Source organism: Crinia signifera, chromosome 2, assembly GCF_055691185.1.
Source record: "Crinia signifera chromosome 2, ASM5569118v1, whole genome shotgun sequence".
In the NCBI taxonomy this organism is placed as follows: Eukaryota; Metazoa; Chordata; class Amphibia; order Anura; family Myobatrachidae; genus Crinia; species Crinia signifera.
Window position 1 is genome coordinate 124,598,757 of NC_139218.1, and position 23,727 is coordinate 124,622,483.

A 23,727-nucleotide genomic window follows, 5' to 3' on the forward strand; every position below is an offset into this window, starting at 1 on the left:
ACGCCAACCCGAAGCGTGGCGAGCGGCGGCAGTACACGTCCTCCGACCTTTTCATACCCCCACTATCCACGTCGGCGTGGAGTTGATTTTATATAGTGTGGCGAGCGTAGCGAGCCCGAAGCGTGGCAAACCCCACGAGGGGATGCGTAATACCTGTGAAGTAATGCGCGTCCGCTCGCCACGCTTCGACGGCTCGCTGAGCTCGCCACACTATATAAAATCAGCTCCACGCCGACGTGGATAGTGGGAGTATGAAAAGGTCGGAGAACGCGTACCGCCGCCGCGCGCCACGCTTCGGGTTGGCGTTCATCGTGGGGTGGTTAACAATGGGGGGGCATTTAACATTGGTTCCAATGTAAAAAAAAAAAAAAAAATAATCGCATCGCACGCGATTTGGTTGCATGCGATGGACGCGATTTTTTAGGACCTGATGGATACAATTTTTACCGCTGGCGCCGTGCTAGGAAACAAGTACCCATATTTCTTGCCCCACAGGATGTGGCGTGTACAGTCATCAGCCAATAATATTCTTAATCTTTATTATTATTATTATTACTAAATACCGTTTAAGACCCTTTCCCACTGGGCAAAAAAAAACTGAGCTTTCCCACTGCAGCTCTACCGGTTTAAAAGGGCTAATTACCGTTAAAGAGCTGGGAAAGGGTAATAGTTACTTCCAGCCCCCGTGCTTGCCTGTTCTTCCTCAACTGCCTGACCGTTTCTTCTCTAGCTCTGATATTTCAATGCTTATGAATAATTAATGTGAGTAAAGTTTAGTCTTATTGACAAGCTTTGCTTTCACTCATAGGGCCTTATTCAGATCTGAGCTCAGTACAAATTTGTTTGGAAAATAGGAAAAACCATGTGCACTGCAGGTGGGGCAGATGAAACATGTGCAGATAGGAGTTAGATTTGGGTGGGGTGTGTTAAAACTGAAATCTAAATAGCAGTTTTAAAATAATGCAGCCAGTATTTACACTGCACAGAAACAAAATAACTCCCCCAAATCTAACTCTCTCTATACAGGTTACATCTGCTCCACGTGCAGTGCACATGGTTTTGCCCATTTTCCGAACAAATTTGTGCTGAGCTCAGATCTGAATAAAGCCCATACTGTCATAATTCACCCAACTTCTTTGTTACTAGGGAAAGATTCAGTGGCCTTGGGGTCTACGCATGAGTAGACCCCAAGGTCGTTCTCATGATGTTGACATGAATGTGCAGACTGGCTTTCTGCCCTCCTCCACTGTACTGTCAACATTGATTTTATAAGTTTAAGAAAGCAAACAATTTTCTACAAGAAATCACTTTTCCAACACTGTTCTGAAACTTCACGCCATTTTGTAATGTATTTTTATGCAAGTCATAGTTGACAAAATGGTTGTTGCTTCTGTCAAATTCCTGCTGCTCAGTGCAAAGGATAGGCTTTATACACCGTGGCTAATACCTTATGCAGAAAGTTAAGGCCATCTGCAGCAATAATAACAACCGTTTAAAAAAACAACAGAATATAATAAAAGCATAGGAATATTGATGCGTTAATTTCTGTTTTTAACAGTTATTAACGGTGAGCCTATTACAAAGTGCCTGTGGCTTGCCATATGGGTCTCCTGTCTGCACCTCTGCTGCCACATAGGGGGTTATTCTGGTTCACTCGCAAAGGCACAATCACCCTCTAATGGACAAAAACATATGCACTGCAGGTGGGGCTGATGCAACATGTGCAGTGAGAGTTAGATTTGGGAGCTTTATGGTTTCTGTGCAGGGTAAATACTGACTGATATCTACGTTGCAGTGTAAAAATAAAGCAGTTTGAAGTACAAACACAACCTAAATCTAACTCTCTCTGCACATGTTACATCAGTCCCACCTGCAGTGCATATGGTTTTGTCCATTAGAGAGTGATTGCACCTTTGCTAGTGAACTAGAATAACCCCCATAATCCAGAAGAGATAGACCAAACAGAAAGTGGGCATTAAAAAAACGGAAGAGGGAGAAAAGCTAAACAAGAGACCCAAGTGCTTAGTTTTTCACTTGAAACGTGCCAAAGTACATAAGCATTATCAGAAGTAACTAATTGATTACAAAGCAAAGCAAAATATTATCTAACACCTCAGAAGTGTTGGAATACTTTGGCTAACAGGAGGCATGGAGCAGCGCACATGCTATTGAGATTAATCATTCCATATATGTGGGGTACGGATCAATTGGTCTACAGTAAAACAATAGTTGACAGTCAGTAGGTGGATACGGTCAAAAGGTTGACAAGCTAAAGTTTGCTATTGACACCGTATTAGTGTACCATGTCGACTTTTGACCAATAGTGGTCAACCTATTGACCATCAAGCCAATGACCGCATCCCATGTATGTGTCCTGTAGCTTCAGTGCAGAAACTTCAGATATTCCCACCAGTGGAAAGCTGAACAGTGTGACAGATAGGAGGTAAGCCTGAACATGAGCTTCGAGTTTGTATTTGGCCTTATCTTCACAGAACTGGTTATTGATTTGAATTAATAAAGAAAAAAAAAAAAAAAGGATGCTCTTTCTTTTGAAGTAAGATGGTATTTTGATTAGTTGAACAGTCTATACTGAGCAAACCTGGTTTCACACTGCTCCAGGCCAGGCAGGGGCTATTACACCACCAGACCAGTGACACAGCGGAACAGACAATGAATCCTCCCACAGCGGCATAACAGGGAAACAGTGTACCCTGCATAGGTACTGCCCTGAGCAAATGATGCTGCACATAGGCACATAGGGGGTGGGCTTACTCCTTAGCATAATTCCACACACACACACACACACACACACACACAGACTGCAGTGTGATGCAGATGCTATTATTGCATACCTATGGCTATATCCCTCACGGTGCAGAAGAGTGCTTCAGCCAGCCAGCCAGCCTGTGAGGAGCTGTGCACTGCAGATCCCCCTAGTCAGCTAGCTGCCAGCTCAATATCAGAATCTGTAGCTTTACTCACAAGGCACCCACACACTAGAAAGATCTGTGATCTTAAGATTTAGCTTAAGATTTCCCTTGAACTCCCAATCAGCCCTGGACAAAAGATTTCATGCAGAGTACATTTTGAGAAAGATTTCAACAAAATTTTAAACCTCTTCAGTGGTATGCCCAGAAATATTCGGTGCCCGGACCTCAAAATTTCTGATGGCAGCCCTGAACCTGTATACTCGAGTGCCCAAACACCCAAGCATGTGACTGCGGCCAAACCTGTCTGACCATCCAAACTCCCAAATACCGGACCATACGTATGCACCCGAACTCTACCGGGCATGCAAACGCACCCAAGTGCGCTAACACCCAAATCCTTGAGTGCCCGAACCCATGAGCGGCTAAACTTAACCCAAGGCGTGCGAAAACTGTAATGCGTCCGAACGCCCCTGAACGCCCAAACTCGCCTTGAGAGCATAAAAAGCACCCAAATACACAAGTGCCTGAACACCCGAGCATGTGAACATGCCCAAACACACCCAAATATCCGAGCGCCCAAACACGGCAGAACACCTGAATCAATGATATCCCAAACTTGCCCAAATGCACCCGAACACTGCAACTGTCAAACCAGCCAGAATTTAAAAAAAAAAAAAAAATAATAATAATAATAATAATAATAATAATAATAATAATAATAATAATAATAGTTACTGCTGACATTGTTTGAAGGCATTAGTGAATCATGTCTGAGCTCAGGGTGATTGAGATGGCAAATTGTTGATGCTCAGTGAGTGAGTGTGTATGTGAGCACAGCAACTACTTTATTATGGTGATCACAAGGAATGGTATCAAATGATTTAAGATTCCATTGTTGACAATCCATGCCTTTTAGATGTTCATTTCAAAGAGAATTCAAGCTGTTTTGCATTGTCCATGCAGGTAGCAGCACTCAGAGGGGTTGATTTACTAAATGTACTATATCAAATAAAGCAGTGTCCTTTATTCACATATTGGGGGAAATTTACTAAGATGTGTATTCTACTTCACATGTGATGTTGCTATGGGCAACCAATCAGATCCTGCTAAATAATAAGTAGGGTGCTAAATAAGAAGTAGATTCTCATTGGTTTCCCATAGCAACATCACATGTGAAGTAGAATACACATCTTAGTAAATTCCCCCATTGTGTTTCAGGGCATGCAAGCCCATTTGTCAGGGCGAGAGGTTTGTGAAAGTGTGGAATGTATTTGCACACGTTAAATGCACCTGAGCAGGGCCGGACTGGGACCAGAAATCGTCCCTGGCATTTTGAGCACAGAGGCCCACCTACAGTATGCGGGACCGTTGCGCGGCAAAAAAGGGGCGTGGTCTCATTGAAAGGAGGCGTGGTATCAGAAAAAAGGAGGCTTTACACATTATGGAACACACCCTAATGAACATTATAGAATATGACACAATCTGGAACCCACAGGCTGCTCCCCCTGTATAATGACAGAACACCACAGGCTACTCCACCTGTATAATAACAGAGCAGCACAGGCTGCTCCCCCTGCACAGTAACACCACACACACACATTATATACAGTAAGAGGGCTGGGCAACACTGGCCCTCCAGATGTTGATGAACTACACATCCCAGCACGCCTTGCATCAGTTTCCGCATGGCCACATAGCAAAACGAATGCAAAGCATCCTGGGATGTGTAGTTCAATAACATCTGGAGGGCCGGTGTTGCCCAGCCCTGGTGTACATATATACGTCCCCCTCCATCCCCATCACCCCTCACTCCCTCAACTCCTCTATCCCCTGTATCTCCCACTCCCTCCACCTCTCTATCCCCTGTAGCAGTAACATGGCAGTGGCTAGCTTACCACCAAGTGCATGAATACAGGACATGAAATCAGATGGCGTTGCCACCTCCGCGCAGTCCGTATCAGTGGTGAATGCTGGCCAAAGGGCGACCTGGAAGAGGAGCATGCTGCACAGGGAGTCACAGCAGCTCTACTCTGCACCGCCGGGATTGAAGACTGAGCCTGCGGCACAGGAGGAGGGCAGAGAAGCGCGGAGTTCACAGAAGCTACATGCAGAGATCAGAGACACAGAAAGTCCTAGAACGCAGGACGCCGCTCTTATAGGACCTGCCTGACCCCGGAATTCTGGTGACCCGCGCAGTCACATTTTTCATGGGAGACCGGTCCTCAGTGTAGGAGGCCAGTGGCCCTGTTTCCTAAGCCGAGGCTTTAACAATATGGCTTAGGAAACATGGCCGCCAGTATCCTGCACCAGTGGAACTCAAATTCGGCCCACCTGGCCATCAGCCAGATGGCCAGTCCGGCCCTGCACCTGAGAAATCCTAAACACAATAAGTACAATTTTGACAAAAAAAAAAAAACTCTTCACCTTGACAAAGGGGCTTCCGTGCCCTGAAATTTTGGCATACAATAAAGGACACTGCTTTATTTGATATCAATGTCAAATTATTTTAAATGTGACAGGTTTAGCTCACCTTTCCTTCAAAAGGATTGTTTTTGAATTTGCTGAAGGTGCTTTGTCAGAGAACAGTCCTGACTTGAAGGCATATTTCAGCTGTGCAGGAGGAGAGAAATCACCAAGAGGCACTTCCCGTTCTAAGGAATAATTGGTTGACCTGGAAATAGATATACAGTATAGAAATGTGTTTATTTTGCACCTATTTCGGAGTTAATCAACAATACCTGTAGGTCTCCTTCTATAATAGGGCGTACACACTGTTTGATATAGACTAATTTTTTATTTGATTTTGCTTATATAAAAAGCTAAAGTTAACAGTGACATTATATAATATTCCATGCGAGCCATTGCAATGGGTTTGCTTCTATGCAAGGGAAAGACTTGTTCCGAAAAGTTAGACATCATTATGTAGACCTTGACATAATTCACACGTTCAACATATTCACTATATTATCTAACCTTAACCTGAAGGTCGATTGTACATATTTTAGACATCTAGAATGTTGACATTTTGAATATGTCAACATTTTGTCAATGTGGCATATGCCACTGCTTTCTCCTTGCTGGGACAGTCACATTGGTAATGCTGAAGGTTTTCTTCCTGGCCAAGAAGTTTGCTTTTATTACTTCTAACATCTGACACATGCTCTACATATTACATATATTCACCTGATCTGTGGAAGTGGGGACATTTCTGCAGGTTACATGAAGGCTTAAGGATGTACTGTAAAAGGTGCCCATACATACATTGTCCCATGCGCATCGGACCTGAGCTGGAGATCATCCATCAGCAGCACATCATGGGTGTTTTTTAGCACCCCCAATACATTGCACCCGATCGGGGGGGGGGGGGGGGGAGACGAGGACTCAGAGTAGCAGGGTGCAGAGAGCCGTATGGGCCCAAATGGTGGGCCGCTGATCTGCTGAGAGAGCTCTCAGCCAATCAGTGACTTCCCATTCATTTGTATGGGTTTTTTTTATTCTCCTGCAGCCCAGCTCTCTCCTCCTGCAGCTTCCTGGGAGTATTACATGTGATAAACCGAATACAACTTGTCACATGTAAAAATTGGCACATCACACGTGATCCCTCCCGAGAGAAGCCAGGGAAATCAGGTCTGACTTAATGTATTATGATGGCCTTAAGACTTGTATTTCTGCAAAGTCTGTTGGCATTAGAGGGGACTGATCCACTCAATAGTCTTTATTGGTTGCATTTATTTTGCCTTTCACTTGTAATATTTAAAGGACCAAGAAGGCTGTCTAGTAGTAGTAGAAGAAGCCCCCTCCCACTTGTCATTACTGTCCGCGCACTGCATGGGAGAATAATACACTGTCAAAACACAGAGTAATGGCAGTATAAACTTGGTCAATGGGTAACTCCGGTGGTGGTGGCATATATATATATATATATATATATATATATATATATATATATATATATATATATATATATTTACACACACACACACACACACACACACACACACCACATGAAAAGCATGTGTTTGTCCAGTAGAAGCACCTCACATCCTCCCTGAAGGGTAGATGTATGAAGCAGTGATAAGGGAGGAGAAATGATAAAGTGCCTGGTACTTTATCACCAGCCAATCAGCTCCTGACTGTTAAGTAACAGGCTGGGTTTAAAAAGGGACAGTCAGGATCGGATACCAGGCACTTCATCATTTCTCCTCCCTTATACATCTACCCCATCATTATTTAGGCAATAAAGGTTAACCCATTGGGAGGACTACTAATGAGTATGGACAGGTAAATTGGTTTATTATTTAGTATGGAAAAACTGCAACTACCAGTCTGGTTGAATTCCATCTTCTTCAATTCTTTCAACGGTTTTCAAAAGGTTTCTTTGAAATGGAATGTATTTGGAAGTTGGTGCGAGGTCTTCAGCTAATTTACTGTTGGAAACTGCAGAGATAAACCTTCCAATAACAAACGTCCTTTCTGAACCATCTCTTTTTTCAATGAATTCAAACACAAGTGTAACAGGAAAATATCCATAATACAATGTTTTTGCTTCAAGAATAATATCATACTTGTCTCCTAGTGTGAAAAAAAGAGAAAAACAGGTGGTAAAACAAAATGCAAAATAATAAAACACAACATCACATGACCCATGAATCTGTACATTCCAATTATGCATGCAAGCAAGTCTCAAAACTGATCTATGCGACTGCACTGACCTCTTATCTATTACAGTAGCGCCAATCAGTATCAGTGAATCTTGCATCAGTCTTATGCTGCCCATACACTTATGTGATGGGATTCGATGTGACATCAAAGTCACATTGAATCTGATCACATTTTTGGGTGCAAAAGTCAGCACCCGATGTCACATGCCATCTTCCGATGGCACATCGGGTGCTGGAAGAGGGCGGCGGAGTAGTGTATGCTTGCGGGCATCAGCGGTGGCGGTACATATGTTTAAAACACTGGGCTGCCCTGTGATTGGTTGAGAGAGCTCAACCAATCACAGGGCAGCCCAGTGTTTTAAACAATTCTCCCACCACCATTGACTCCCGCAAGCGCAACTGCTAGCGCTACACTACTCCGCCACCCCTTGATACGAGATGCAGGTATGCCGCCAGCGGTCCCTAGGGCCCCAAATCCCACACCGCTGAATGCGTCCCCTCCGCTCCCCACCCACGGATTGTATTTGAGCGATTGCATGTGGTTAAAAACCACATGCGACTGCTCCTACAATTCGGTAGATATTATGTGCAGCACAGAATATCTATCGATGCGACATCCGACTGCGTGCCCACGCATTGCGTCGAAAAGTCATTATACTTGGTGCAAAGAAATCAATCTCTGCACAAACTTACCTGTGAATAGCCCACAATACCTCCTAAAATGTCTATGATACGTACGTATGTATATCCAGTTATACCCACCTAGCTGCAAGTAACAACTAGGCTAAAAAAGGTGTACTGCTAAAAAGCATACAGCGCTAATAAAGCGCCCCCCCCCCCCATATTCATTTCTGTTAATAATAATAAAAAAAAAGGAAGCAGCTTCATTGCATTTTGTTCATAGTGGTTTAAGAAGACCTTTACTGTAACCTAGCCTCAGGGTTTCCCAAGCTTTCTTGAATCCACATTTTATGATTGGCTTCCACTAGCACTGGTTTTGCCCTGCTACTTTTACCATAAATAAAAATTAAGAGCTGAACCAATTTTAAGTACTCCATAGTTGTGCCACTCCAAATTTTGAAGTCAAACATGCTGAAAAATACACGGCTGTGCTTATAATCTGTCAGCTGTTTGAGACCAGGGTCACTAACTCCAAATTGGCCAAGACCAACAGAAAAAGACAAAAAGTTGACATATATACCGTATATACTCAAATATAAGCCGTTTTTAAGCACATTTTTATGCTGAAAAATCATACCCTCGGCTTATATTGGAGTTAGGGTCACATTGGGGAGAAGGGAGGACAGAGCTGTCACTGCCGGAAGTGCAGCATTGTGGGACACGGACCTACAAGGAATGGAGTGAGAAGCTCTTGGTGCTTGGAACCCTGCACTGCTGCAGAGACCCGGGGAGTGAGAGGAGCACACCCGGCGCTGGGGTGCTGGAACCCTGCGTTGCTGTGGAGATTCATGCTGGGGACAGAGAGGAGATCCGGCCTGGGGAGAGTTTTTGGGGTAAAATTAGGTGCCTTGGCTTATATTTGGGTCAGTTTATACTGGAGTATATATGGTAATAAAATTATTTGCATAAATAAAGCAATAAAAACAATTATATTATAGTTTCCAAATGATAAAACATGGATTAAATACACACCCAATATATAATATAGATCACATGCACAAACAATTTAAAAGTAGTTATACAGCAAAACACTCCTCACCTGGATGCAATTTTATGGGGTTATCGGCTGTAACGTTATAGTCATCGTGGAATGAGAACGTGTACATCCGACGCAGAAGTTTGTACTGAACAAAAGTCACTGAATTATTAGATGTATTCTTAATAGTAATGGGGAACATCTGTGGCTCTTGTGGTGGTAGAGGAAATCTTATTCGGCCATCTGAGAGATCATGTACAGATCTAATCTGAACACCATTTTTGTCAGAGATGAATTCCTGCCTAAAAATGAAAATACAAAAGAAAAGCACTTTGTGCTTTAGAATACCAACGTTTACATAATATATGTGCGGAAATTGAAGTAGTCTAGGGTGGTAGGATATAGCCCCACTCCTTGGGGTTATATCTTGTACAGTACTTACTAGATCATTAATGATTCAAGCTTACACAGGTCGTTAGCGATGTCCTTTGATGTCTGTACATGCAGTAAACTCCGGACTATTTAGTCAACAGCAGCACACTGCTGGATGTGGCCACTGAAGAAATCTTTTAGTTTTCACAAAAGATATCTTGTGTCCTAGAGCTCTGGGGAATTTAATTGCCCGTGCACATTGTGTGCTTGCGCCCAGGCTGCCAGGCGCAGGTACCCAGCATTGGCAAGTGCGTACATATTTGCTTATGCCAGCAGGGGGGTGTGGGGCCATGCTGGGCCCTGCTTAAGGTGCTCCCTCATTTGTACAGGACAAAAGTGGGGAGGGGTCGGTAACAACCGGCAGAGCGCACATCATTATGTCGGGCATAGCCTACACACTGGGCAATATAGTGACTGATAATCACTCAAAAGGACAAAAAAGGAGCAATCGCTCATTATATTGCCTGGTGTGTACACACCTCAAGACCGATTAGTTGATTGGTACCCGTGCTTTAAAACAATTAAACCTGGGTATAAACCAACGGGTTTGTCTAACCTGTCTGGTGTAAAAAAACAAAAAAAAAAAAAACTGGAAAAGTATGGGAGCTTAGGACAGTCAACCATTCACTCCCAAATGCTGGGACATGGATAAAAATGATTGTTCAGATGAAATAGTAGTTAAATTAACTGGATTTAACAAATTTGCCTGTTTTCCAGTGTTTGGGAGCAAAGGTTCGATTCTCATATGCTTCCATCCATTACCAGATTTGGACAGATACAGCTTTAGGTGTGTGGCCAGCTTAGTCTATAGTGTTGCATAATAATATTGTCTGTTTATTGGTCTCAAATATTAGGTATTGCATTTGGCCCCTAATGTTGGATGCCCATTTCCCATATTTTCACTGCCTTTCTATAATATAAGCATCTCTGCTCAACCTCTACTACACAAAGAACATGAACATCTCATTTAGTACCATCCCCTTATTCTATAAGCTTCCCTGCATATTCATCTTCAAGCAAAAGGCAAAGTGACTTGACATGTGGGTGCCAAAGTAAAGGCTGTACACCGTTCGTATGGACAAAAAGGTTAATGACCCTCTTTGAAAAAAATAAAAATTATTATTAAGAAGCATCGAGATACAGAAAATGGTGCTATTGAAATCACAAGAGGAGGAGACGAATCTTGGTACTAGCCAAAAGGTCACAGGCAGCTTGTGCGATATCGGGCAACAAGCCTAGAGAATAAAATGGATATATAGGGGGTTATTCTGGTTCAATCCTTCTGCCAAATTCCTTCTCAAATGGACAAAACCATGTGCACTGCAGGTGGGCGGAGGGAGTTAGATTTGGGTGGGGTTACTTCAAAGTGAGATCTTTATTGCAGTGTAAAAATAAAGCAGTCAGTATTTTCCCTGGACAGAAACAAAATAGCTCACCTGAATCTAATTCTCTCTGCACATTTACATCTGTCCCCCTGCAGTAGTAGGTCAGAGATAAGGCAGGTGGATGTGGGATCATGGAGATCACACAAGAATATGGAGAAGAAAATAAAAAGGTTTATTTTAATTATAGGTTACAGTATAATCAGCACCTGTTTTGTTTTATCCAGTGAATCCTTTTTCGTGCTTGTGTCCTAGAAAAATAGTGTTCATCATCTTCAGATTGTGGACTATACATGGGTTCCTGACCTCTCCGTATAGTCTCATATTGGTCAATTAATGCCGATCTTCTCCTAACAACCTATAAATGGAAATCGGTTACTTCACAATAGACAAAACAAAAATTTATTTTCAACCAAAAATACATTCACAACCTATTTCTGATCAGATGTGGGACACACTCAACTACGTTCAGGACAGTAAAAAGATAAGGAGAGTTATGGTAGACCTACCTTTGTTAACTCCCTTTCCTTGAAGTCCATGGGAACCACAGGGGACATCGGGGTTGTAGGCGGATCCAGGGGGTCCGAGGCACCAATCAGCGAAGCTTTTAATGTTTTCCCAGGATGCCCGGGCCCTCTCCCCTACAGCCCCGCCTCCAGGCTCATCTAGCCAGTTTTTAGTAACAAGCCGTAAGCAGGAAGCGGAGAGGAGAGAAGGACAGGAGGCACACATGCCCATAGACTCATACATACATAAGAGTTAACATGAGCAAAATATGGTCATTACAGGTCACATAACGATAATACCACTTCTAGGGATACCTCAGTAGCAAATTAAAGGGAGGGCGCCCTGTGGTTCCCATGGACTTCAAGGAAAGGGAGTTAACAAAGGTAGGTCTACCATAACTCTCCTTTTCCTTTTCAGGGTCCATGGGTCCCACAGGGGACATCGGGGATGTCACAAGCCGTATATTCAAGGGAGGGAATGTGCCTGAGGTACCAGAAGAACCCGACGACCAAAGGAAGCATCCTGGGAGGCGAACGTGTCAAAAGCATAAAATCTGGTGAAAGTATGGACAGATGACCACGTTGCAGCCTTGCACAGTTGTTCGGCAGAAGCTCCTCTGCTTGCCGCCCAAGACGGACCAACCGCTCTGGTAGAATGTGCTTTGATTGACACAGGGATAGGTAACTTTGCCTGTTGATACACTTGATGGATGGCCATACGAATCCAGCGGGCAATGGTCTGCTTCGTGGCAGGCCAGCCCTTTTTGTGAAACCCGTACAGTACAAAAAGAGAGTCAGATTTCCTGACTGCTCTGGTACGTTCCACATATGTAGTCAGAGCCCTGACTACATCCAGAAGGCGTTCCTGCTGGGATAAATTTTCAGATGTAAAGGCCGGAACCACTATTTCCCGATTCAGATGGAACCTGGAAACGACCTTAGGGAGGTGTGACGGTTTGGTTCTCAGCACCGCCCTATCCGCATGGAAGATAAGGAAGGGAGGTTTCCAGGACAGGGCCGAAAGATCAGAAACCCTCCTAGCTGATGAAATTGCCAGGAGAAAAAACGTTTTAACCGTAAGCCACTTAAGATCCACTGAGTGTAAGGGCTCAAAAGGTGGCTTAGTCAATGCCTGCAATACTAACGTAAGGTCCCAAGGCATGGTAGGAGGAGTATATGGCGGCTGCACATGTAGTACTCCTTGAAAGAAAGTGCGGACATCTGGTAGAAGCGCAATTTTCCTTTGGAACTAGACCGACAGGGCTGAAACCTGGACTTTTAACAATGCCAGCCTCAGTCCCATATCTAGGCCTTTCTGCAGGAAAGCCAGGATCCTGGCTATTTTAAAGACTTTGGGATTGTACTTTCTGGAAGTACACCAAGAAAAAAAATGTGTGCCAAATCCGATAGTAGATTCTGGACGACGATGGTTTACGTGCCTGAATCATAGTCCTAGCCACTCTTGAGGAAAAACCCTTCTGTCTCAGTAAGGTAGTTTCAAGCGCCACACCGTCAAAGACAGGCGCTGAGGATCAGGGTGTAGGCAGGGGCCCTGGGACAACAGATCCTTTAGAGATGGCAACGGGATGCGTGGCCAAAATGGGGCTATCAATATCAGATTCCCGCGTTCCACTTTGAATTTCCTGATGATCCTTGGGATCATATTGACTGGAGGGAATACGTACGGGAGATGAAATCTCCATGGAACTGTGAGAACGTCTGTGAAGTCGGCTAGAGGATCCCTTGTCCTGGAGCCGAACCTTTCCACTTTGCGGTTGTGCCTGGACGCCATGAGATCCACGTCCGGCACGCCCCAACTGTCTGTCAGAGTGGCAAAGACCTCTGGGTGGAGAGACCACTCCCCCGGATGAATGTCCTGACGGCTCAGGAAGTCTGCTTCCCAGTTCAGGACACCCGGGATGAAGGCAGCTGAGAGTGGGAGATTTTGTTCCGCCCACAAAAGAATTCTGGAAACTTCCTGTAGGGCCGCCACGGATCTGTACTGGTTTGCCCTGGATCAGGTCCCTTGCTCCGAGTAGCGCGTTGTACGCTGCCCTCAATTCCAGAACGTTTATGGACAGCCTGGACTCCTGCACTGTCCATACGCCTTGCAAGGACTGGGATCCTACTACCGCTCCCCAGCCTCGCAAGCTGGCGTCGGTTGTGAGGACCAGCCATTCGGCGAACCAGAATGGTCGGCCTGTCGACAGGTGCTGCGAGAGTAGCCACCACTGGAGGGACTCCCGGACTTCCTGAGTAAGTTGGAAGGAGGTAGTCCTGATATGCTGGGTCAGACCGTCCCACCTCTTCAATATGAGACTCTAAAGAGGGCGAAAGTGGAACTGGGCCCACGCCTCGACCATGTCGAAAGAGGACACCATCCGACCTAGAATTTAATCGCCCAATGAACTGTGACCCGTGGGCTGGGGAGGAATTTGCGAATGTGCTGGTGTAAGGCAGCACTTTTGTCCGCTGGAAGAAAGAGCCGGAGGGCCTTGGTGTCCAGAAGAGCTCCCAGGTGCAGCATGCGTTGCGAAGGAAGCAGGGTGGACTTTTCCCAGTTCAGGAGCCACCCGTGGTCCTGTAAAGTTGTAATTGTCGTCTGCAGGTGCGACAGGAGGATGTCTGGCGACTTCGCCACCAGCAAGAGGTCGTCTAAGTAAGGGAACACCCGAATGCCCTGCTGGTGTAAGAGCGAGGCCATTACCGCCATGATCTTCGTGAAGATCCTTGGGGCAGTGGCCAGTCCAAAAGGCAGAGGCCTGAATTGAAAGTGCCTGTGTAGGATGGCGAACCTCAGGTACTTTTGGTGCGCTGGGAGGATGGGGACATGTAGGTTCGCATCCCGAATGTCCAGGGACACCATGTAATCCCCAGCCTCCAGCGCCAGGATTATTGATCTCAACGTTTCCATTCTGAACTTGGACACTCTGACTGACTTGTTTAGCGCCTTTAAGTTCAGAATGGGTCTGAATGTCCCGCTTTGTTTTGGGACCAGAAAGAGTGTTGAGTAAAACCCCTGTCCTTTCTGGTGTGTACGTACGGGGACAATAACCTGAGACCGTAGCAGGGACTGCAAAATCCTTTGCAGGTGGCCTGCTTTTACAGGATCGTGCGGGAGGCCTGTGCAAAATAACTTTTTGGGTGGCGTCCTTTTGAAAGAAATGGAGTAGCCCCGAGACACCACTTCCCTCACCCAGGTGTCCTTTGTCGTGGACAGCCACCGTTGGGAGAAGAGAAGAAGTCTGCCTCCCACCTGGGGCTCTCCCTGCGGGAGGCCCGCCCCGTCATGCGGAAGGCTTGTCAGGCTTGTTTGGGGCCTGTCTAGCAGCCCAAGCCTGCTTTGGTTTTGCCTTACCAGGTTTACGGGAGGGGGAAGGCTTTGTAAAAGTTTGACCTCTGGCCTTGCCCTGTGGACGAAAGGACCGAAAGGCAGGCCTAGACTTCTGAGGAAGAGCCGTTGGGAGGCATGCAGTCTTGGCTGCCGCCAGAGAGGCTACTATTTTATTAAGTTCCTCTCCGAAAAGAGTTTCACCCTTAAAGGGTAGTAACTCCAGGGTCTTTTTGGACTCAAATGATGCGGCGTGCTAGCACAGAACTAGCTGAGGCCTTGGCTGCTAGTATGCCAGCATCCGACATGGTGTCCATTATATAGGAAGCTGCTTGTTTGATATGGAGGATACACAGTTTAGCATCCTCAGATGCATCCTGCGTAAGCTCCTCCTCCAAGGTTTGAACCCACGGGAGAATGGCTTTAGCTGCCCAAGTAGCCGCTATAGTAGGCCTTTGAACTGCGCCAGAGTAGGAAAAAGTGGCTTTAAGAGCCTGTTCCAGGCGCCTGTCAGTCTGGTCTCCTAGATTGGATCCAGATGAAACAGGTAGCACCGATGGCTTTACCAGTCTTGTAACATGGGGATCCACTGAGGGTGGTATTTCCCATGGTTTGCAATCCTCTGGTGGGAGGGGGTATTTGTTTAAAACCCTCCGTGGAATGCTGGCCTTTTTGCCTAACTCCTCCCACTGATTAGTCCTAATTTCTGTTAGGTAATCAGAATGTGGGAACTGGGCCTTAAGGACCTTTTGCCTTTTAAAGACATCTTTTGTCTTAGCGACAGGTTCAGGCTCCTCAGGGTCATATAATAAAACCTCTTTAATAGCATGTATCAGGGCTGCCACATCAGCAGTCTCTGCATGAGCGGCAGGAGTGTCCACGGGCATGGGGTCATCCTGATCATCATCCAAGTTGATGTCATCACCTGCATTGTCGACATCATCTCCCCGATCGCCACCATCATCAGTATCAGTGTCATCCCCATCGCCACCATCATCAGTATCAGTGTCTTTCCCCCACCCAGAGCTATGCCCCCTACTAATATCTCTATCACTGTTAACAACACCATCATCTCCCCTGTTCCCCAACTCCGCTGCCTGGGTGTCACTCTTGACTCCTCCCTCTCCTTTGCACCCCACATCCAAGCCCTGGCCCATTCTTGCCGGTTCCAGTTACGCAACATTGCTCGCATCAGGCACTTTCTCTCACAGAGTGCAACTAAGCTGATCATCCACTCAGTCATCTCACGGCTTGACTACTGTAATGCTCTTCTCACTGGCCTCGCTCAATCCCAACTAGCTCCTCTCCAATCTGTCCTCAATGCTGCAGCCAGGCTTATCTTCCTCTCCCGCCGCTCTAACTCTGCTACTCCCCTTCAACAAAATCTGCACTGGCTTCCATTCCCCTACAGAATCCTCTTCAAACACCTCACACTCACATACAGGGCCATCTCTAATTCCATTGCTCCATATATCTCTAACCTCATCTCCATTCATACACCCTCCCGCCCTCTACGGTCAGCTGACGACTGTCGTCTCTCCTCCACCCTGATCACTGCTTCCCATGCTAGAGTACAGGACTTTGCCCGTGCTGCACCCCTTCAGTGGAACGCACTCCCTCGCTCCATTAGACTCTCCCCGACCTTGCAAAGCTTCAAACGGGCACTGAAAACTCACCTATTCATCAAAGCGTACCCTTCCACTGCATAAACCAGCTGGTTCTCCGTCCCCTTGCCTGTTTACATCCTGCTATCTAACCACCACCCCCTCGCTTGCACCTCTTGTAATCTGTCTGTCTCCCCTTCCTACTAGATTGTAAGCTCCTCCGAGTAGGGCCCTCTTCCCTCCTGTTGTCAAAGCCCACTTCTCTTCACATTTCACTCACAGCTCTCCTTTACTCCAACACTCTGACCATCTTCATACTCATCTCCATCATTGGCCTCAAGCCTCTGGTTGTATGTTGATTGGGTCCTCACTACTTACATTTAAGCTGTAATGTGTATTGATCTGTGGGGCTCTTTATTTGTACTGTATTTTTGTTATTTATTCAAGGTTATGCCAAGTTTTGTCTCCCTGTATTGTTCCTTTGTACGGCGCTGCGAAACACTTGTGGCGCCTTATAAATAAAATTATAATAATAATAATAATCCCGTGTATCTGCCAGCAACGGAGTCAACAGGGATCTACTGGGCTGTACGGTCTGGGGCAGCAGCTTTTGCATAGCCACCGTAGTCTGTTGCAAGGTCTGCACCGTGGTCGACTGGGCATCCACCCAAGGTGGAGGGGGCTGGACTACAGGGGGAGCAACAGTGGCGGGCAAGCGATCCACAAGAGTACCCAGCAATTGTTGGAAAGCTGCCCATGGGGGTTGTTGTACTGTGTCGGTGGACTGCGCAGGGGATATGCAGTTGACACACAGGCCATCCTGAACAACATCCATATCAGACAGGCCTGCAGCACAGCCCTTGCAGGACAAGAGCTGAGGAGATTCTGTCTGCTGACGCCCTCTTTTAGACATGGTGTAACAAACACACTGACAAGGAGAGCTGACAGTGCACAATAGGATAATTCACTTAAGGGAAACCTAGAGTGATATCACTGAGTGTTGTCACCAATGAGGTATTGCCTCAATATCAGAGGTGAAGGGACAGATCACTGGACAGAAGCAATGAAAATCTAGCACAAGTCACACACACACACACACACACACACACACACACTATAGTCAGGAATAGACTACCTCACCCTGTGTCAACCGCTTGACTCTATGGAGAAAAGTGGGAATAAGGGTGGCTGTGAAAGTGGCTACTGAACCTGTAGGCGATTTCACAGGGGAGAAGTGTGCCCGCTCTCTGGAAGTGCTGCTGCAGAAATGGCGCCTGTCCGAGAGAGGGGGGGCGGGCACCAAAGTCACGGCTAATGGGACGGCAGATCTCTGGTGAGAATGGCGCCAAAGCCGGGGGAGGGGCTGCAGACCCGACGCCGCCTCCCCTTGCTGGACTTCCCCCACCGGGGATGTTGTAGCCAATAATGCCCCGGTCTGCGCTATTCCCCGGTGGTCTAGTGGGGTCCCGGGTCGAAGCCTGTACCCACGCCAGCTACCGCGTGCGTCTCCCACGCTAGCGCGGTACAGCAGCGATTTGCGCTCCAGGTGGAGCCTTACCTGCCCTCTGTTCCAGCCACGCTGCCCGGGGGAAACCGACGGCGGTGCTAGGCGTCGCGGTCTTCCCCGCCAAGGTCCTCCGTGACATGACGTCATTGGATGGAGCCGGCGCCGGGAGGGTGATGCGGCCGCTCGCTCCGCCGTCAGTGACTGACGGCGGTGAGCAGCCTCAGCCGCCGAGGCGCCAGATTTAAAAAGTAAAAATAAAAAATAGCTTTGTGGGGTTACCTCAGTGAGGTAACCCCCGCTGACAACAGGTGCGTCTGCTTCCTGCAGGCACCAAACAAAAACTGGCTAGATGAGCCTGGAGGCGGGGCTGTAGGGGAGAGGGCCCGGGCATCCTGGGAAAACATTAAAAGCTTCACTGATTGGTGCCTCGAACCCCGATGTCCCCTGTGGGACCCATGGACCCTGAAAAGGAAATTACAACTACAAAATAAGAAGCAGCACATTTTAAACATGCAGAAAAAGAGGTTAGGACTGGAGGGGTGATAACCAGATTAGAATGTGGATATGAAATGCTTCAGGATGTCTGTGTGTACTGTAGCTAGATTAGAGGAGAGTACCGTGTGAGCCCGCAAGGGTACAATGCAGCTAAAATAAAACAAAATAACCTACACCTAGGTGAATTACATATAAAATAAAAAACATTGTAAGGGCATCTAACAACTTCCGCCCTCATTGAACATCATATCCTGTAATCAAAACTGAAGGGGATCTAGTCTCTACTCTGCTTTTGGTGAAGATGTTGAAGGGGTTATTCGGGTTCACCCACAAAGGTAAATTTATGAGCACTTGCAGGGGTGGGTAGGGGGGGAGGCATATGTAACTTGTGCAGCGAGAATTAGATTTGGGTGGGGTTTTACTTCAAAGTGAGATCTATATTGCAGTGTAAAAATAAAGCAGCCAGTATTTACCCTGCACAGAAACAAAATGACTCACCCAAATCTAATTATCTCCACATTTTACATCTGCCCCACCTGCAGTGCACTTGGTTTTGTCCATTAGAAAATGAATTTGCCTTTGTGATTGAACCAGAATAACCCCCTAATTGACCAACATCAAAATATCATTAGTCAGAAAAATTAAATAACAACTGATGTAGAGAAAAGGTGCCCATACATGGTACAATTGCTGGGTGCAATGAGATGCGCGCTCCCGTCACACATTTCATCGCACAGCACAAAAAAGTATGTGCTGCAAATACTTTTTGTACTGGATCTCATCTCATTGCATTGCATTGCAAAACCTATGCAATGCAATCTAGTCCAAATTGTATACAAGGTACTTGTTTCCTAGCACGGCCACACCGATTTCCATCGGGGTGGTCGGGTCGGAAAAATCGCGTCGACCGACCCGATTTTTTTAATTGAATCAAATGTGAATAGGGTCCCTAGATACCCAAATTTAACCCCGTGAACCCCACCACACGATAGACGCCAACCCGAAGCGTGGCGAGCGCAGCGAGCCCGCGAGGGGCGGCGGTGCGCATCCTCTGACCTTTTCATTCCCCTTCTATCCACCTTGGCGTGGAGTTGAGAATATATAGTGTGGCGAGCGCAGCGAGCCACCGAGCCCGAAGCGTAGCGAGCCCCGCGAGGGGACGCGTATAACTTCACAGGTATACGCGTGCGTTCGCCACACTATATATTCTCAACTCCACGCCGACGTGGATAGTAGGGGAATGAAAAGGTCGGAGGACGCGCACCGCTGCGCTCGCCACGCTTCGGGTTGGCGTCTATCGTGGGGTGACGACGGGGCCATATATAATGTGAAATGGGTCATATTGGCCCATTTCACATTTTTTCCTATGTGAGATGGACTTAATCAAGTCCATCTCATCTTGTGCCATTATAATGGCACAAGACCGACGCGATGCTCCCGATTTCAATGTTAAAAAATATTTTAACATTGAAGCCTATGGCAAAATCGGGGGCATCGCGTCGGGACCAACGTTAATGGTCCCGACCGACGCGATGCCCCCGATTTTTCCTTTGCCGGCAAAATGGACCTGATTTCAAAGGAAATCGGGTCCATCGCGGGGATCGTGTACATTAACTTAAGGTACACGATCCCAAAGATTGTGGCTGTGCTAGGAAACAAGTACCGTATACAATAATTGTACGGGCACCTAAAGACACACACACCTGATCAATGCGAATGTTGTTCTTCTTTACTACAGCTTTTCCGGACGATTTAAGACCATACATTACAGAAGAAAAGTTTGGGAGATCATCATCATGCCTGAATAAAAAAAAAGTGATAAAGAACACATACATGAGTGCCAACTACAACATTTTCAAATAGAACATACTAAATATATAGCTTTAACCTTATAGTTGACGGTAAACATTTAAATAACACTTTGCCTTCCTCTATTACTGGTATCAAGATTTCACCATACTCTTAACATGGGGGATTCCAGCAGGCAGAGCGACATAGGCAGGGATTGCAGAAATGGGTTAAATGGCTCCAAACACTAGGCTGAATCATCACATGCGATTCCTCTGCGCCTAGATTTCATGCAATATATTTTATACAGTAATTCTGCATTCGATGCATCACTTGCTCTTCCTTGGCTACTAAGCTATATGAGATATCTGCTGTCAGCTGGATGCTCCGGATATTTCCAGTAAGAAACACTGGCTAGGTTTTGATGGCCTGTGGTGATAGGAAAGTGATCACTACCTTTTAGCGAGTATTCTACCAAAGACAATATATATATATATATAAATAAAATAGGCCATTCTCCCCCTTACCTGCTTAGCAATGTTCTGCCAAGGAGGCCCTCCATGCACAGCTCCTGGTCAGTCAAGTCAGTCTCAACTGCCCCCCAACTGTTACTCCCCACCAGCATATATGCCCTCTGTCCAACGTCACCCGTGCACTGGTCCCATGCCCAATCCAAAAAGCTCCACTTACAGCTCATTCCCAATATATTTTATAGAATATATTTTTCAATATGAAAAGCATGCCAGGCTGTAAACTGAGTGCGAGTTTATATTTTCATCCCCAGCCTGCTGTTTGCAATAGCCGCTGCTTTGCAAATCTAGGCCAAGGTCTCCGATCACTGGATTATCACTAACCCAGCGATTCCCAAACTTTCTGAATCATGGCTCCTTAGAGCATCAAAATGTTTTCAAGGCACCCCTTGGCCAAATGTTTATTATTGAGAAATTCAGGAAAACATATAAACACAATGTATAATTTAATATCAGCGATGTAAAGAGGGACAGGGTTTGCGGTTATTTGTCTACATACTGTATGTTATGATTGGCAGCCACCAGCACTGGTTTTGCCTGTAACATGGCCCATAAATAATATGAATTGATCCTGGTCCACCAACCCAAGGCACCCCCTGCAAGGGTCCTGAGGCACCCCAGGGTGCCTAGGCACACAGTTTGGGAACCATTGCTCTAAAAGCCCATACTACACTTCTGAACTGTATCGATGACAATATCTTCTAGTGTGTATGCCTAATATCGTTAACAATGAGCTTCCCCGCGCATTGTCAATGTTCAGTCACTGGGGTGTCTTGGAAGATTGGTGCCAGTATCTTTTGTCTTTCATTAAATTTTTCAGTATTTATGCACAATATATTTCACGATCAGCTCAAGGGGAATTGTTCACCAATATCTTTTGTTTTTCATATCTTCTAGTGTGTATGAGCCTTAAGGTCTAATTATGGTGCAATTATGCCCAGCATGTATGGACAGCGATGACCGCTGTCATCGCTGGGGGGAAAGCTGTTCAGTGCAGACACACTGGAGAGGCTTTCCCCCCTGCCCAGCGCTGTCAGCAGGGGGTGGATGGCTTTGCATAGCGCAGCACTATGCAAAGCCATCCACAAAGCCTCTCATCTGCTGGTAATACCAGAAGATGAGTGGCTTCCTTGGCGATGGCGCGGGAGCGTGCAGCACCACTCATCCCCGGGCCGTACACACTGGGTGGCTTTGAGCTGAAAGCCTCCCAAACTTGGTGTTTTGATTGGCTTTCAGCTCAAAATCTCCCAGTGCGTATGGGCCTTTAACCTTTTTGAGCTTACATGAACTTGAAAATTGCTCAAAGTTAAAAATCTACACAGCAACAGTACAATGGGAGTTATAGGAAACTCCAGCATTAATCACTCTTGTTGATCATCAAGCTATTTTTACCCAGGAAACTTCCCTTGCTTATAGCTTCCTCGTCTAAATGCACAAAAGGCAGACTTGGATAACAAATAGAAGCACACTTGCTAATCTAGGCTGAACTACTATATCAGTGATGGCTAACCTTGACACTCCAGCTGTTGTTGAACTACACATCCCAGCATGCCCTACATAATTTTTAGCATGGCCAAATAGCAAAGCTGTAGCAGTGCATGCTGGGATGTGTAGTTCAAAAACAGCTGGAGTGTCAAGGTTAGCCAATGTACTATATGAAAGTGGTCTAAAAACCAGCAGTAAAAAAAAAAAAAATGTCACTTCTTGCTGCATTACAGACTTCCCATGATAACCCCAAATCGCCTCATTGGGGGTAGGTTAGTGTTCATCAAGGATATCAGAAAACTATATCAATACACCCTGATAATAGGAGGTAGAATAAACGAAGGGCTTATTTAATCTGGGTACACATTAGGGACGAGATGTACTGAGCCTTGCAACTTGCTCAAATGGAGAGTGATAAAGCACCAACCAATCAGCCTACCTGTCATTTTTCAAACACAGCCCGTGACATGGCAGTAAAGAGCTGATTGGCTGGTGGTTTATCACTTTTCAAGCCTGGTACATCTGACACTAGGGGGGGCGATTCTCTAACACAGAAATGCGGAAAAAAAACAGTTATCAGGGTTTTTACCGCATTTCTGTATGCTGTGTTGTTCTTCCGCAGCGGCAGCACTGCGGAGGGAATCAGCAGCAAAAGCTGGCGATTCCTTGCAGAAGCCTATGGGCTTCTTACCGCAGCGCTGTTTGAGGGATCCCTCACGGATCCCTCCCAGCATGCCCTGCGGCCGGCGCGTCACTCTGCGCATGCGCAGATGGACTCCCGGGTCACAGACTCGGAAGTCCAGTGCTGGCGCCGCATCGCAAGGGACAGCTCTTATCGCAAGAGCTGCCCCCTGCGTTAGATGCAGCAGTATTCACCGCAGATAAGGCCCATACAAGTTTTGTTTTACACATTTTACCAAACTCTTTCCTACTGTTTAGCTGTGCTCAAAGTGTTATGAATGATAAAACTGTCAGTTTCTTTAACATTTTGTCTACTGTTGCTTTGCACGAACAGCATAATGGAAGAAATTTCACAGAAATCTGTAGAGTGATAATTAATGCTGCAGATTGCATAGTGGGAAAAATGAGCTTCGCACAGAGGAGAGAAAGCAGCACAGGGGTTAAATATATAATTATTCAATCTGTAATCAGGTTTTAAATATGGTCTCAGAAAAATACAAACATGAATTAGCTGATGTAAACTATCAAATTTGCAAACAATTAGCCTTTAACAGAGCTGCTATGTCCTAAACAAATTTCCTTTACATTCTGTGCCTGTCTTAGCAACCCATCCAATATATAACTGAATTCTTTAAAGTAAAAGGCAAACGCTGCGCCTCAACTCTGTGGGAGGAATTTCACTGTTATGCACACAGATGGTGTACAATATAACAAATCAAGTGTTGCTCTGTTTGGACG

The 23,727-nt window shown here is 46.0% G+C and overlaps 1 protein-coding gene across 2 annotated transcripts in view; it reads right to left on the bottom strand.

Annotated features, from left to right (window-relative positions):
- The window catches only part of MOV10 (Mov10 RNA helicase), a 119,431-nt gene that overhangs the window by 71,957 nt on the left and 23,747 nt on the right, over nucleotides 1-23,727 (bottom strand). For both annotated transcript variants that reach the window (XM_083172784.1, XM_083172785.1), the window contains exons 2-6: nucleotides 20,209-20,305; nucleotides 11,272-11,420; nucleotides 9,312-9,550; nucleotides 7,253-7,502; nucleotides 5,461-5,601 (exon numbers count right to left, since the gene is read on the bottom strand). In XM_083172784.1, the coding sequence (XP_083028910.1) occupies nucleotides 5,461-5,601; nucleotides 7,253-7,502; nucleotides 9,312-9,550; nucleotides 11,272-11,420; nucleotides 20,209-20,305 (876 nt within the window). The remainder of the gene's footprint in view (nucleotides 1-5,460; nucleotides 5,602-7,252; nucleotides 7,503-9,311; nucleotides 9,551-11,271; nucleotides 11,421-20,208; nucleotides 20,306-23,727) is intronic.